The sequence below is a fragment of the Orcinus orca genome, chromosome 8 (genome assembly GCF_937001465.1).
Source record: "Orcinus orca chromosome 8, mOrcOrc1.1, whole genome shotgun sequence".
Lineage (NCBI taxonomy): Eukaryota > Metazoa > Chordata > Mammalia > Artiodactyla > Delphinidae > Orcinus > Orcinus orca.
This window is the reverse complement of record NC_064566.1, coordinates 95,679,540-95,694,798: the sequence shown is the minus strand read 5'-3', so window position 1 is coordinate 95,694,798 and position 15,259 is coordinate 95,679,540. Positions and strand designations below refer to the sequence as shown.

Sequence of the window (15,259 nt, the reverse complement as noted above, 5' to 3'; positions counted from 1 at the left end):
GCTCCCGCGGGTCCTCTGCAGGCCTTTCACCTTGTCCATGAGCTTCCAGCACTTCTCCACCATCTTCTTGTCCACGGTGCCCGGAGGGTGGGGGCTGAGGTGGTGGTGGTGGTGGTGGTGCGGCTGGAAGGCGTCCTTCATGAGCCCGATCAGGCCTCCCGAGCCCGAACCCCCGGAGCCGCCGCCGCCCCCGGCCCCAGAGCTCTTTTTCACATTGCCGGCCATAGCCCGGGGAGGGTTAGGGGCCCAGCCGCGTCCGCCGGCTCCGCTTGGCTGCAAGTGAGGGAAAGAAGGAGGGCGTGAAGGAGGGGCCTCTCCCGGCCGCCGCCGTCACAGCCGCCGGCCGTCCGGGCGGAGGGAGGGGCGGTCGCGGGGAGGGGAGTGGGCGGCGCCGGGAGCGTGGGTCCGCGCGGGCGCGCCCCTTCAGAGAGCGCGAGCCCGGGGGAGGGAGGAGCGCGCGGAGCCGGCGGCCGCGTCGGGACTGGGGAGCGACCCCTCCTGCGCCACCCCTTTCCGAGCCACAGCTCCCGGAAAGCTGCGGCCAAGTTTCCGCGCCGTCTCCCCCGCCCCTACCGCGAGGTGGGGGGACGCTGCCCAGGCAGAACCTTCGCGCTGCGCCCCCTGCTGGAGGAGCGGGGAAAGGGCGGGGCGGGGTCTAACGTGGAGCCTGCGCACTAGGCAGAAGCCGAGCCCTCCGTGTTCCTTGTGGGTTGTGGGATGACCCTCCTGGAGGCGGTCATTGGGCTATTTAAATTAAGACAGGTGGCCATAGAAAGAATCTGAACTTCAAGTCTTTACCCCACACCTGACAAATGAGGAAATTGAACTTAAAGCTGTTTGCTTCTTAACACTGTGGGAGAAAAAGGGAAATTTTTCCCCACTCCTTAGTGTTTTAAACTAGTTAAGTCAGGACCAAGGACAGGAATGTGAATGCTGCAGATTGTTGCATCCTGATTAGACCCCAGAAAGGCTTGAGACACTTAGGCCTCGAGCTCTTCTTCCAGGCCCTTTGACCCTTCTGAAAACAAAACACTTACCCCTTTTTTTGCTTTGAACACAAGTTCCTTTTCTGGAAATTGAATGTGTACTTAAGATTCCCCTGCGCAGCACACTGCACCACAGGTGGGCACTGCCAGCATCAAGCCCTGACCACGGAAACCTTGAGCTTCAAGCCCTGGCCTGAGGAGTCCTCGCTCCTCCCAGGGAACAGTAATGCGGTTCCCAGTCACTTCCACTTTTCTAGTCTCAAAGTTCCTTTGAAAACTTTGAAAAAAAGAACCTCTCTCCCAAAGAAGGAAGTGCCCTGCCCCAATTTGCTAATTCTGAGCCTCCGCTTTGGGAGTATGCAGGCCCTGGTGTCTCAATAAGTACTCACTTCCTCCTTAGATTCCCCACCTAGCTCTTCTACAAAGCTCTTGACTGATTAGGGAATTAAGCTTATCAAACAGTCCTGTAAGAGGGGAAAAAATATCCTTGTCTGTAATTCAATGGCCTGTATCTAAGATTGATTGCAGAGTCAAAATTATTATTTCCTATCAGTAGAATTTCCATTAGTCAATTCCTACCTAGAAAGAGTTAAAACGTCTAAAGAAAACATATAGGCAAAGCTCTTAGATAATTGTCAAAACTTCCCATCCCTAGTGCATCCACCCTTAGTTGCAGGCTCTCCTTCCCTCTGCCTTGGTCTATTGAAACCTTTTCCTCACTGATTTCCCTGCCACCTCCAATCCATGCTGCCACCAGACCAGTGTTCCTAACGTATAGGTCTGACAGCATAAAACAAAACAAAACAAAACACTTTAAACACTCCCCATTGCCTCCTGAATGAAATTAACAGTTATGATCTAACTCCAAACTACCTTGCAGTTTTGTACTACTCCAGTACATATATCCCATGCTGGGTGACTCACCAACTCACAAAATACCACAATTCTTTCTTTTTTCATCACTATTACTCAGAGCATTCCCTCTGCCTAAAGAGTGCTACTAAAGTCCAATCCATTTTTTTATACTCAACTCAAATATTGTCCTCCTTTCCAGACAGTCCTCCTCTAAATTTCCATAACCATCTATTTCTCACCTGCCACACATTAATTTATGCTATATTGTCTTATCGACTTTGGTCTTCCACAGTACCTAGCACACTATAGACATGCAAGGGTACTTTTTCCCCTCGTAGTCAAATCCTAGATTTTATGGAATATAGGTTAAGAAATTAACCCTTGGAGCTGTGTATGAGCTTGTAGGTCATCTTCACAATGTACATCATCATTGTACATCTCTGGCTTGGTTTAAGGCTTCCAATTTGCATTATGTTCAGTATGGTCTGTATAGAATGGAATTGTAAAATTTGCACTCTTTTTCTGCTGTAGTAAGCCATATTTCTTTTTTATTTATTTATCTATTTATTTATTTTTGGCTGCGTTGGGTCTTTGTTGTTGCGCACGGACTTTAGATGGGGCGAGCAGGTGCTACTCTTCGTCGTGGTGTGCGGGCTTCTCATTGTGGTGGCTTCTCTTGTTGCGGAGCACAGGCTCTAGGCACGTGGACTTCAGTAGTTATGGCACGTGGGCTCAGTAGTTGTGACTCGCGGGCACTAGAGCGCAGGCTCAGTAGTTGTGGCGCACGGGCTCAGTTGCTCCGCGGCATGTGGGATCTTCCTGGACCAGGGCTTGAACCCGTGTCCCCTGCTTTGGAAGGCAGATTCTTAACCACTGCGCCACCAGGGAAGTCCCATATTTCTTTTAATATATGATGACCTATATTTGTCTCACATTTGCATGAAGTAGAGAGGGTGATGCTTCTCTCCTCTGTATCTCTTTAAAACCCCCAGAAGGGATCCTATTCAAAGGAAGACAGAGTTGTGCTGAAATGATCGTTCCTGTTTTCACTTATGAACTGAGGTTAATGAAGAAAGAAAGAAAGATTGGCCTTTCTTTCACAATTTTCACTTGGCTTCTTTTCATAATGTGCTGGAGGTTGAATTGTTGATCACAATGTCATTCTCATTCCTGGATTATTCTACAGCTGGCTCAGTTTGTATCACATCATGTGACCTGTGGCAATTTTCTTATTCCATTTCACCTTCGCCCCAAACCACATCCTCTCTGCACCTGAAAGTCGGTTGACTGAATATATTTGAAAACTAAATGCTTTTCTGAGACACGATATGTTGTTTATACTCTGTAATTTCTGTCCTCAATATGGGACTCCGTGCATCAGCACAACAGAGACACTAATTATTCTATTCAAAAGTCCTCAAACAGGCTTCTGGATGAAGGGAAGGACCAGGACAGGAACCTCTACTGCATTCCTACTCAGGGAGAGAGGGTTCTGGGGGGAGGGGGGGAATAAATGAAAAACATGCTTCAAGATTAGAAGAAAAATCTCCGATTTGGGAGATGTGCCCAAGGTTATCTGACACTGAGGTACAGGAACAGTAAGCAACGGGAAGGACAAGGCCGCTTCTTCTCTTTACTCTGTAAAATGTCCCCGGGGTCAGAGAGGTACCCTGCAGCCACGAAGGTGACAAATAAATATCATCAGCCTCTGCCTGAATCTGCCTGCTCCCTAGAGGAAGGATTTTTTCCCCCAGATCTCACGGCTATTTCTTCAGATCTGTTCCTGACAACAGGCAATTGACCAAAAATGACCAAAAAATGTTGAGGAAGACAGAGATAGAAATATCTAAAGAAAGAGTCTGCAGTTCCCTTAATCCGCAAGGGGAAAAGCCCTGAAGTTTCTGCTGTTTTCATTCTAGCCAGTATGGTGTCCAGAGATCCCAGTGACAGACAGACAACAAGGCTCCCAATAGCACAGGGCTGGAGAGAGGGGGTGGGGGACGAGGGCTGCTGACCAGGGCAAACCACTCGTCATTGTCCCTTCCCCAGATTTATTTTTCCAACTCTTCATGACTCCAGCAAGAAGCATCCCTAAGTGGGGGGCAACCCCCCAACATTGCTCAGTAAATAATTTAAATAGAAAAACGCAGAAGGGCTTCCCTGGTGGCGCAGTGGTTGGGAGTCCGCCTGCCAATGCAGGGGACACGGGTTCGTGTCCCGGTCCGGGAAGATCCCACATGCCGTGGAGTGGCTGGGCCCGTGAGCCATGGCCGCTGAGCCTGCACGTCTGGAGCCTGTGCTCCGCAACGGGAGAGACCACAACAGTGAGAGGCCCGCGTACCACAAAAAAAAAAAAAAAAAAAAAAAAAAGGCAGTAAATGGGCTTCCCTGGTGGCGCAGTGGTTGAGAGTCCGCTTGCCGATGCAGGGTACACGGGTTCGTGCCCCGGTCCGGGAAGATCCCACATGCCGCGGAGCGGCTGGGCCCGTGAGCCATGGCCGCTGAGCCTGCGCGTCCGGAGCCTGTGCTCCGCAGCAGCGGGAGAGGCCACAACAGTGAGAGGCCCGCGTACCGGAAAAAAAAAAAAAAGAAAGAAAGAAAGAAAAACGCAGGAGACTCAGTAGAAGGTCAAGTAAGTCCACTAGAGGGAGCCCCAACCAACTCAGTACTGCAGAGAGCCAAGCAAGGTATTTTCTCAGCACCTGTCTGAAAGTCAACCACAGACAGGAATACGGGAAAAGAAGCAATACATTAAGTCACAATGAGAGAAGATAGTCCTGTAAATACCCAGGGGAAATCCAGGCCTTTCAAGATTTACAAAATCAAAGATTTCTTTTTTATTTTTTGGCCGCACGCTGTGGCTTGCAGGATCTTATTTCCCCAACCAGGGATCGAACCTGTGCCCCTTGCAGGGGAAGCGCAGAGTCCTAACCACTGGACAGCCAGGGAATTCCCCAAAATCAAATATTTCAAGACCAGGAAACTGAGGCTGAGCAAGTTTAAATGGCTTGCTCAAGTTTACATATCCGGACGGAGGGGAAAAGAACTCACAGCTCCTATCTCTAACCAGTGCCCTTTCTTCTCCATTTGCATCTCTCTATGTCAACACCCTGGGGTCCTGGGTCTACCTCTCCTCTGCGTCTCATTTCTCTGAAAGGGGAAACTCTCTCAACCACCTTCTTCTGCACTTCTTTCCTTCATACACCACAGAGTGCCTTCCTGAAGGAGAGCTTCAGTTTTAAACCTGAGAATGTCATTTTGCTGATGAGACCTTGGGATGTGTAAATTGCCCAAAATGGCTACTGTCAGTCCTTTTCCTCTGTATCAGCACAACAGCATTATTTCAGATGTGTAAATCTGTAATTTGTAAGTCTCCAAATTGCAGGCTGTGCTACAGAGAAGTGAATCATAGATGATCGGCTCCAAAGCCCTTTCTCCTCAAACTACACTTAGGATTTGGGGATAAGGAGAGTATTGGCCCTCTGAGACCTTGGTATTTTAAGCTTTGTATTTAGTCCCTTCTACCTTCCTATGAACACCATGTTTCCCAGTTGCCCGGACAACATGCCGCCTCCAGAAACCCAACCTTCCAGTTCTCAGTCCCGCCCCGGACAGAAATTTGCCACTCTGGATTGGTTCCCAGAACCCAGTCTCCTCCTCTGGCTCCTAGATCGTTGGGCCTTTTCTCTGCCCCTCCTCGTGAGTGGGTCACACCACAGGGAGACACGACAGAGGCAAGAGAGGGTCTTGCAGAAAGGAAGAGGCAGGGTAAGGATGATGGGAAGAGGGAAGGGGACCAGGTACTGAGCTTTGTTTTCTCTGAAAGAGGATTGAGAGGAATGATTTCTGTACTCAGAACCTGACCGATAGAGAGAAACAACTCCATCCTTCCCAGTGGCCTCAGCCTTGCCTAAGTTTCCAAGGAAACCAAGAACAGAAGCTTCTGAAAAGTATAAGAGACAGAGTTGGAGACTAGAACACTAATTCTCCTGAGACTCCTGGTTCAGTCTAGGGGTCAGGTAAGCATCTCCATTGTCCAGACCTAAATACGAGTCCCCTCTCTCCCCCAGGACAGCAAGGAAATACGACCTAAGACCAAAGAGAAAGGGACAAAACCTGGGACACAGAAGAAGAAAAGGAATGCAGCTGTTGGTGAGTCAGGCTGGGTGGAGGTGAGTGCCCCCTGCTTCTCCACGTTCTGGCTCAGAGACCGAGCAGAGGTCCTCCAGAGAGAACTCAGCCCTCTGCCCGATAAGACGGAGCTGTCTTGACCCTCCTCCTTCGTATCTGCATCCAGATTCCATGGAGCTGGGGAAGTGGGAAAATCAGCACCCATGCCCATCTGAGCCCCCTCTGGCTCTGTGCCTTCCTTATGTATTCATTACACATCTTTTGAGTACCTGCTATGTGCTGGGCAGTGAACTCATTAGACTTTGCCATCAGAGATCCCTCATTTAGTGGTCCTGAGATATCCTGCAAAAAAAAAAAAAAACTCCAGGGTGTGGGATGAGGATGGGAGGGGAGTAGGTAAGGCTGAGATCCTGACAAGCTGAGGCTCTGCCATCTTGCCAGGGCAGATGTGGAGACTGAATCCATACACAGGCTGGCACTGCTGGAAAAGGAGATGCTCCAAGACCACTTGGGTAAGAAGAGTGGAAGTTCTGGGGGCAATAGAGGTGGGACAATGGGCATTTCTGTACCCCTGGGAGCTTGAAGGGTTGGAGCTACGGTAGAGGGCTGAGCTGATCTCTAACCATCCCCTAGTGGAAAAAGATTGTCAAGAGTTAGGGTTGTGAGGAAACGGTGGGCAGTAAGGGCTGATAAAGGCAGCTATATTTTTCTTAATTTTTTGTCCGCACCACGCGGAATGAGGGTTCCCCGACCAGGGATCGAACCCTCACCCCCTGCGGTAGAAGCATGGAGTCCCAATCGCTGGACTGCCAGGGAAGTCCCAAGGCAGCTATTTTTCATAGCCAGAACACAGAGGGAGTTTGTGGTTCTTAGTAACGAAGAGCCTGTAGGATTCTAGGGGGGAAAAATACAAACACCAGAATGACAATGAGAGACTGGCAGCCTGCTGCCAGGTTTCCAAAGGTGGGCAGAGTCCATCAAGGCCATCAGGGCTGATTTAGTGGAGTCCCCAGCCAGTCCTGAGGGCTGCTCTGGGACTGTTCACAGCTCTGTGGAGGGATGAGGCCTGCCAAGCCAAGGCTTCTGAAGACAAGCTGAAGCAGAGGATACAAGAACTGGAGGCTGAACTGGAGGGGGCCTGGAGTGAAGGGAAGGCCATATATGCAGGTGTGCAGTTGATTAAGCAGGTGGGCAGGAGACAGGGGCCTGGAAGAGGACACCCAAGAGGGCCAGAGGTTGCTGGGTAGGGAGACAAGGAGGACTCGCATCTGCCATGCCTAGTCTCAGCCTTCCCAGCACACACAAGAATCCTGAAGGAACCAAACAAAGGCCTCTGGGATCTTGGGCAGGGAGCTTCCATGATGGCCCATGCCACACGCTTGATGCTGTGTGGGTTACAATACGCAGCCACAGCCTTTATCTCATTCATCCTGTGGGACTGAGTGGAGAGAAGGGCCTGAATCCCCATCCTGAGTGGCAGGGGGAAGGGGACCTTGTTTCCTAGCTCCTTCCCCAGCTTCTCAGAATCACCACAAGAAGAACCAAAAGGCCTTTATGTATCTGCCCCACTGGACCAAGCAGAGCCCTCCCTACTCACAACTTCCCATCCTTTCTCCATCCCTCTGTCCCCACCTGGGTCCCTGGCCACCCACCATCCCCACCACAGACATGAGTCGTCAGTGCTGCACCCTGCAGGAGGTGATGGAGACACAAAGCAGGCAGCTGGAGGAGGAAGTGAGGCGCCTTTGGGCGCAGTTAGATCAGCTTCCCCACCCTCGAAGCCCTTTCTCTCGGGGGATCACTGCTGCTGCCCAGACTGAAGAGGTGGATTTAGGATGTTTCTTCTCTAGAAGACTGCAATCTAAGCTCTCATATTGCTTTCCCCACTGACCTTCCCACCATTGAGAATCGCAGCAGACGGTTCAGGACAGCAAAAAAAAAATCTTAAGCTATAAGAAGAAGACCTTGGTCTTCCCTGGTGGCGCAGTGGTTGAGAATCTGCCTGCTAGCGCGGGGGATGTGGGTTTGAGCCCTGGTCTGGGAGGATCCCACATGCCGCGGAGCCACTAGGCCCGTGAGCCACAACTACTGAGCCTGCGCGTCTGGAGCCTGTGCTCCGCAGCAAGAGAGGCCACGACAGTGAGAGGCCCGCGCACCGCGGTGTAGAGTGGCCCCCACTTGCCACAACTAGAGAAAAAGCCCTCGCACAGAAATGAAGACCCAACACAGCCATAAATAAATAAATAAATAAATAAATTTTAAAAAAAAAAAAAAAAGAAGAAGACGACCTAAGTCTCTCACCCCATTTCCCTCTCTCAGTGGTGTCTCCAAATCCAGTTCTCACTCCCCACCACCGCCATGTCTCCCATAAGCAAAACATATTCCCGCTCAGTTTGGCTGATTTTTATAATGAAACCAAGCTTAAATGAAACTGTTTAACTACTTATTTCCTTATCTTCAAGGCCTAATGCATGGTAGGTCCTAAATAACTATTTGCTAATAAATGGGAGAGCTTCTAAATAAGCATATACATGTATGTGTGTGTGTGTGTGTGTGTGTGTGTGTGTGTGTGTGTGTGTGTATATATATATAAGCTTTTGTTCTCTTCCATCTTGGTAACAGGATAGAGTTGAAAAATTTTAGCATGGTGCACAGATTTTCCACAATTTTGGCCTCAAATTTTCTTATCCTAAAATAGCTTTATTTTAGCTATAGATATCCAAGAGCTGCTTATCTGCCATGCAGGCCCTGAGCCCCTTTCCTAATCTTTGCCTTATCTCAAATTTAAACGCAGTCAGCGTTTATGAAGCACTTCCTGCCTACTAGGTGCTTTCCCATACATTATCACATTTAACTCTCACAACAAGCCTGTGAAGTATGGGTCATTTTCTCTATAAAGATGAAGAAACTGAGTCTCAGAGAGAGAGATGTCAGACATTACACAAGTAGTAAATGACAACCAGATTTGGGACTCAGATCTCTTGTCCCAAGCCCACTCTCTCTACTCTACCTTAATGGTATATTTCAGCTCTTTATAGGAACTATGGGAAAGTTGATGGCTCTGGGGAAGTCTGGAATGATCCCACTCAAGTTCTGCTCTTTGGGTCCCTTTGGAGACTCTGTTCAAGGGTGGAGTGTCACCGTCCTGTCCTCTTTCATCCTTCTGCCCCCGTCCCCAGAGATGTGCCAAAGGGAGGCTGAGGGCTACACGGAGAGAGGCCTTGCAGGCCCTTGGAGAGTGGGACCGAACTCTGGCTCAGCTTCGGGCCCACGTGGCAGACATGGAGGCCAAATACGAGGAAATCTTACATGTAAGCCCTACCCTCTGAAGGCCAGCCATCCCAGTGCCCAGCACCCCCCCAAAAATCCCAGCTAATGTGACAATGACAGGCCAGGGGGAAGGAAAAGAAGCATCTCCGTAGGGAACTCTGCTCTATCCTCAGGGGATACAACCATGCCTACCCACGAAGAATAAGAGCTTTGAAAAAACACTGTCCAGGACAGCTTACAGACCAACCTGGGACACCCCTCAGCCAGCCCTCTCCCTTCCTGAGATCTGAAGCTTGGTGTCTGCAGGACAGCCTGGACTGGCTCTCGGCCAAACTGAGAGCCGTCAAGCCGTCCACGCCCGGCACAAGGAGCAGCTCCGCCAGTTTGGACTCAACCCCCTGGATCTTTGACTGTGAGCCTCTAGTCTCTGGGGCCCTCTGAGGCCCCAGCAATAACGCTGTCTGTATGTAGAACTCAACAGGACTGGGGGCTGTGATTTTGGGCAGAGATGAGTGCCCCTCATAGGAACATCTCAGTTCTGGGCTGACCCATTACCCTGGAGACTGAATAAGAAGAGAGAAATTTGACAAGGTCTCAACTTCTCTCCTAGAGAAACTGGGTCCCACCCCTTGAGCCTGAGGCCCTTTTGGTCACCCTACCCCCACCAACACAAACAAAGGCAGCCAGATTTGTGGGGAAAGGCCATTTCTATAATAGACCAACGGTGACCAGGCACCAGCTCCCACAATCCTAAGGTGCCCACAGAGGGAAGGTGCAGCCGGTCTCCAAGTTCCTGCAATATACCCAACAGTCCTGGAGTCATGCTTAGGGCAAATTCCAGGTGGCTTCAATCCTAGCCGGCCCCACAGCCCGCCGGGAAAGGGAAAACTCTGTTTCTTCTCTATTTTGCTACAACGTTCTCAGTTCTACTTCATTTCTGGTGAAACGTGGAGGAGGGAGGTTTCCCACACCAAGTAATTCTCCGTTGACACAATTTAACTTTTGTGTTACAATTTAACTCAATTCCGACACAGTCTACCTGGAGGTATCATCAGATCCCGCAGGTTAAGGGTTCTGTCCCACAGACTGCCCTCGACCTCCAATACCAATCTCGAGTCCAGAGATTGTGCTTCTGACCTACTAGCTATAATCAGAGGTTCCCACAACCCCCTCCTTGGGTTCAATCATTTGCTAGAGTGATTGAACTCAGGGAAACAGTTTAGTTACTAGATTACCAGTTTATTATAAAGAACACAACTCAGGAACAGCCAGATGGAAGAGATAAACCGGGCGAGGTATGACCATGGAAGCTTCACGCCCTCTCCAGGTGCGCCACCCTCCCAGCACCTGCACGTGTTCAGCAACACGGAAAGCTCTCTGAAACTGTCCTTTTGGGTTTCTATGGAGGCTTCATTATGTAGGCAAGATCCATTGAACACTGGTGATTAATTCAACCTCCAGTCCCTCTCCCCTCCCAGGAGGTTGAGGGTAGCGGTGGGGGTGGGGCACTGAAAGTTCCAAACCTCTAATCACATGACTGGTTCCCCTGGAAACCAGTGCCCCATTCTCAGGTGCTTTTCAAGAGTCACCTCATTAACAAAACTAGGTGTAGTTGAAAGGGGCTTATTGTCAAAAACAGAAGACAGCTTTCTCTCTCTTACTACTTAGGAAATTCCAAGCATTTTAGGAGCTCTGTGCCAGGAAAGGGTATGAAGGCCACACATATATTTCTTGTTATAAATCACAAAATCATACCACTCATCTCACGCAGATCTTCATCCTTGGGGCACAGCTCCCAAAGATCCCATGTGACTTCCTTTGGAATCAAAGGGGAGAATCCCTCATGGGCCCACCTGAGGCCTCTGGCCACACCCTCTTCTAGGATGTGGGCCCATGGGAAGGGAGGGAGGCCAAGGACTATCCTGTGATGGAGGTATCCGGAGTCCTAGAGCTGCAGCTTCTGGTTTAAAGAGAGCATCTCAGCTCCCACCACCTCAGGCTGGAGAGTGGAGACAGGAAAGCTTGGGCAGATCTGTGCCAGGCATGGGGCGTGCTACAGTAGATCTGAGGCTACAGCCCAGTCCTAAGCAGAGAAAGAAGGGAAGAGGTCATTCAGAGACCAGAAGAGTTCCCTTTCCCTGTGCCCCCCCCCCCTCACTGGGATGCCCAGGAACGGGGCTTCTTCCCTGGGTCCTTCTGTCCCCACGTACCATGGCCTAAAGTCCCAACCTGAGTGCCCCACCCTGCTTCACCCTGCAGCTTCCCGCTCTGCCCTCTGCTCTGGCTCCCCTCTGTCCTCTTCTGGCTGACTCACAGTCCATCTGTCTCTTCTTCCTCACCTCTCCAGACCCTGGGGGAATCCAGGCTTCCAAGCCCTGCTGAGATCTGGCCGCCAGCTTCAGGCATAGGGGTGGCTCCGCCTCAGCCAGCTGCTGAAGTCTTTCCAGGTCATTCTCTCCGCCCATGGGATTCCCGTTCACCTCCAGAATCACATCTCCCATTTGCAGTCCCGCCCGGGCAGCTGAGCCTCCTAGGGTCACCTGGTGGAATGGGGTGAGGGGGAATGTAGAGCTTGGAACACCAGGGAAAAGTCTGCTGGGTGTACTGAGGCTCTGGGAGGGAAGCAGAGGAAGGCTTGTCAAGAGGCAAATGATTGAAAAGATCCAAGGTCCCTGGGGCATCAGTCACCTGGGAGATGAAGAGATGAGGCCCACTGGCCACACAGCTGAGTCGGAAGCCATAGCCACCGCCAGGCCCAGGGTACAGGCAGCACTGGCGGAAGCCGCGTGGGACGGTTGTGTCTTCAACTGGTGGGTCCCTGGTCTCAACCAGAGAGGCTGAGCAGGTATCCTGGGGAGAGTCAGGAGCCTCTGTGCTCTCCAAGAAGAGAAGTGGGGACAAGCGAACCTGGAAAAGAGGAAGATAGGACAAACCATGCTGCTTGTTCCCCCACCCGAGCCCTGCTCTCTTCCTGCCCTCTCTCTAGCCCCCGCCCCTCAGCTCGCACCATGTTGAAGAAGCGGTCAGCCTCGGGGTCAACGACGATGAGCGAGACGCAGGAGCCCTGCGCCCGGATCTTGGACACTGTCTCTTCATGGCCCAGCCCTTCCACGCTCTCCCCAGCCACAGCCACCAGCCGGTCCCCAGCCTGCATCCCGGCCTTCTCTGCTGGCAGTCCTGGGTCCACCTCCCACAGGAACTGACCTGGGATGCAGACATCCTCACTGCTCCTTCCCCACTGACCCCCAGTGCCGGCCCAGGCCACCATATGCACACCGGGGGACTGACCCAGGGCTACACAAGAGGAGGAGGCCCGGGCTGGGGTTCAGCCAGGGCCACCACTTGTGTGCACTGAGAGGTGTATATATACACTTGTGTGCCCACCCCAAGGCCCACCTTCCCTCCCTGCCCCCAGGGCTCTCACTCACCAAGCCTACCGTCAAGGCCCTTCTCCTCTCGGAGCACGAACCCGAAGCCCTGGGGCCCTTTCTCTAGATGCAGACAGCGGGGCTTGGTGGGCAGTGCCCAGCCCTCTGCCAGGGGTGCAGCCAGGGGCATTCCCAGCTGGCGACACTGTTCCTCCACCTCTGGCCCTGCCACCAGCAGGGTCACCTGCTTGCCACTCTGCCAAAGCTGTGGGGACCCAGCAGGGCATCAGCGTCAACCACCTGGGTAGGGAGGGCAGAGGCAGGCGCCTCCTCACAGCCCCTCTCCCCAGGCCCAGGAATGAGGCACTAGGGAAGGGAGGGGAGGACCCAGCACAGAGCATAAAGGGAAGGATGGTGACAGCTACAAGATCGGATCAGGCAATTAGGCGTGTGGAGGAGGAGTCTGCTTCCAGAGGCAGGGACCAGGCCCGAGGGGTGAGGATGGATGGGAAACAGGCAGTCATACCTTCTTGCTGAGTTGGGTATGCGTGAACTTCTCCACGCTGACCCCATTCACTTCTAGCAGCCGGGCCCCAGGGGGCACTCCTGCCTGCTCAGCTGCTCCTCCAGTGCTCAGCACTAACCAGAAAGGACCCCGATGTCCTGGAAGCACAAACAGCAAGTCCCTGCCTGCTGCCTGCCCAGAGCAGGGCTGAGAGCCCCCTCCTGAGCCCTCCCGAGCTCCAAGCCCACCTTGGGTGATACTGAAGCCAAAGCCGCCCTTGTCTTTCACTATGTGGCACAGCCGAGGCCGGACCCCTCGGCCGAGCGTGGGACAGAGGTGGGCGTCGTTTCCCTGCTGAGCTCGGGCCACCTCACGCACGTGCTGCGCCAACACCGTCAGCAGTACCCGAGGACCGCTGGCCCGGATGCGGCGTATCACCTGAACGGTGGGCACACGGAGCAGGCTTGGGCTGGCCCCTCTTGCCAGCTTCCCCTCCCTGGAAGCTACACTTTTCACCATGGGAACCAGCTCTCTGGAGACCTTCACGCAACCATTCGGGCCTGGGCGTCCCTAAGTTCTGGGAGGTGGGGGAGGTTCAGGCTTGGGTCCTGCCCCCATATACCCAGGGAGGTGGCCAACCGGCTTCTGTCTCCCTGAGGTGCTATAGAATGTTCTCCTGTACCACAGGGGTCCCAGCCCAACCTCACCACTGAATAGTCTTCATGTTCCACGACATGGTTGTTCACCCCCAGGATACAGTCTCCTTCCCGAAGACCCTGGCGCTGGGCAGAGGTGCCTGGCTCCACCCTGCACACCACATGCCCAGCCCTGCCCCGCTGCTGCTGCAAGTGGAAGCCAAAACTCCTGCCCTCCTCTCTGTTGAGCAGATAGAAGCGAGGTCGTTCCAGGCTCCAGAGATCTGGAAGGGGAGGTGGGCAGCAGAAAAGCGGGAGGAGAGGGGACATGACCCAAGTACAAGTCACCTTGTGTCTGGCAGACCCTGCCCTGTGATAGAACACCAGACAGGCTTCTGCCCAGTTAGGTATTGGGCAGGGGGACTGAACACGGACCAGGCAGAGTGGCAGGGACAGGAAATGCCTGGCCCCCTTCCACCGCCACGTGGATACTCCCACCAAGGCTGTTATCAGAGGGAGACAGAGTGAGTGGTTACCAAGGAGACGGGAAGCTGTGTGGAGCCCTGGTGGCTCTGGGGAAAGGAAACGGTTGCCCCAAGTGGTGGGGGGTTACCAGAGGGCTCGTGGTCTTCAGCCAGGGAGAGCACAGGATTATCAATGCCCAGTTTGGGGTTAAACTCAAACTTCCTGCAAGGAAGCAAGTCAAGCAGGTAGGAGAAAACTGACATCCGGACTTGGGTCCCAGGCTCGCCTTGAGGTGCTAATGGCTAATGGCAGCTGAAGAGCTTCCCCACCTTCAATCCCTCCTCCCCTTGCCCCAGTCCTTCACAGCACAGCACTTACGGGGCCAAGGAAGCTGTGTCCTGAAGATCTGCTGGGAAAAGAAGGGGTGAGGGGAGGAGAGGCACATTCTGCCCCCCCGAGACTCCTCTTCCATGGTCATTAACTGAAAGGACTTCGGGGAACCCCCAAATTCAGGACTCGCTCCAAAAGGGTCTTCCCTTCCCCTTCCTTCCCCTCCCCGGCCAAGGCCTCCTGATACGCACGGAAGTCCCAGCATATCAGTACAGGGCGTGGACCAGTAAGGCAGACACATCCAACCACTCACCTCTCCCCTCCTGACTTCCAGTCTACTTGCCTCAGGGCTCCAAGCCCCAGTACCAAGTGTGTCCTGGTCCCAAAGCCTTCCAATCTGCCCTCTGCCCTAAAGCCCCCCGCAGAGGATTTCTCCTGGCCTCTTACCTGCAGCTGCCTGCATGGTTGGATCAGCGAGCCAGGCTCAGTGCAGGGACAAGGTCCATCGAAACCAGCTGGCCCTCCCACCTACCCCGCCACGTCCCGCCTCCTCCAAGACGCTGCCTTAGAAGCGGTCGGTAATGGTTAACGGGAGGAGAGTCTTGTCCTCTGGGGAAGTGTGTCTGTCCCTCCTGCCCTATTCTCGAGCCCCGACTTTCTCAGGAGACTCTGCTGCCATCCCAGTTCCCCCTCCGCGCGAGAAAGATCACTGTA

At 52.8% G+C, this 15,259-nt stretch overlaps 3 protein-coding genes across 6 annotated transcripts in view; 1 reads left to right on the top strand and 2 right to left on the bottom strand.

Annotated features, from left to right (window-relative positions):
• The window catches only part of CBL (Cbl proto-oncogene), an 88,890-nt gene extending 88,314 nt beyond the window's left edge, over window positions 1–576 (bottom strand). Inside the window, exon 1 of one of the 3 annotated variants that reach the window (XM_004273300.3) lies at window positions 31–576. In XM_004273300.3, the coding sequence (XP_004273348.1) occupies window positions 31–225 (195 nt within the window). In that variant the 5' untranslated portion in view covers window positions 226–576. The remainder of the gene's footprint in view (window positions 1–30) is intronic. The other 2 variants (XM_049712963.1, XM_049712964.1) reach the window with 2 other exon arrangements.
• A 3,808-nt stretch (window positions 577–4,384) lies between these two features.
• Window positions 4,385–10,338, top strand: CCDC153 (coiled-coil domain containing 153). Its single transcript, XM_033434690.2, is given in 8 exon segments — window positions 4,385–5,609; window positions 5,912–5,993; window positions 6,419–6,484; window positions 7,020–7,139; window positions 7,639–7,735; window positions 9,154–9,283; window positions 9,549–9,588; window positions 9,591–10,338. Coding segments are annotated over 8 exon segments (834 nt in total). The 5' UTR covers window positions 4,385–5,372; the 3' UTR covers window positions 9,653–10,338.
• Window positions 10,339–10,460: 122 nt separating this feature from the next.
• On the bottom strand, window positions 10,461–14,846 carry NHERF4 (NHERF family PDZ scaffold protein 4). Of its 2 annotated transcripts, none has more exons than XM_033434419.2 (9): window positions 14,594–14,846; window positions 13,823–14,034; window positions 13,364–13,553; window positions 13,137–13,273; window positions 12,671–12,875; window positions 12,250–12,446; window positions 11,931–12,149; window positions 11,582–11,782; window positions 10,461–11,325 (listed from the first exon to the last, which is right to left on the bottom strand). In XM_033434419.2, exons 1-9 carry the CDS (start codon window positions 14,844–14,846, stop codon window positions 11,296–11,298), a joined length of 1,644 nt encoding a protein of 547 aa, XP_033290310.1. In that variant the 3' UTR covers window positions 10,461–11,295. The 2 variants fall into 2 exon arrangements, with proteins under 2 accessions (XP_033290310.1, XP_033290311.1); XM_033434420.2 differs by lacking the exon at window positions 14,594–14,846 and adding an exon at window positions 14,364–14,478.
• Window positions 14,847–15,259: the final 413 nt, after the last annotated feature.

Coding starts and splice junctions, on each gene's coding strand:
- NHERF4 (XM_033434419.2), bottom strand. CDS start 14,846: ATGTGTCTGCCTTACTGGTCCACGCCCTGTACTGATATGCTGGGACTT. Junction 13,274..13,363: donor TGGCTTCAGTATCACCCAAG/GTGGGCTTGGAG, acceptor TTGTGCTTCCAG/GACATCGGGGTCCTTTCTGG. Junction 11,326..11,581: donor TTCCCCCAGGGTCTGGAGAG/GTGAGGAAGAAG, acceptor TTCTCTGCTTAG/GACTGGGCTGTAGCCTCAGA.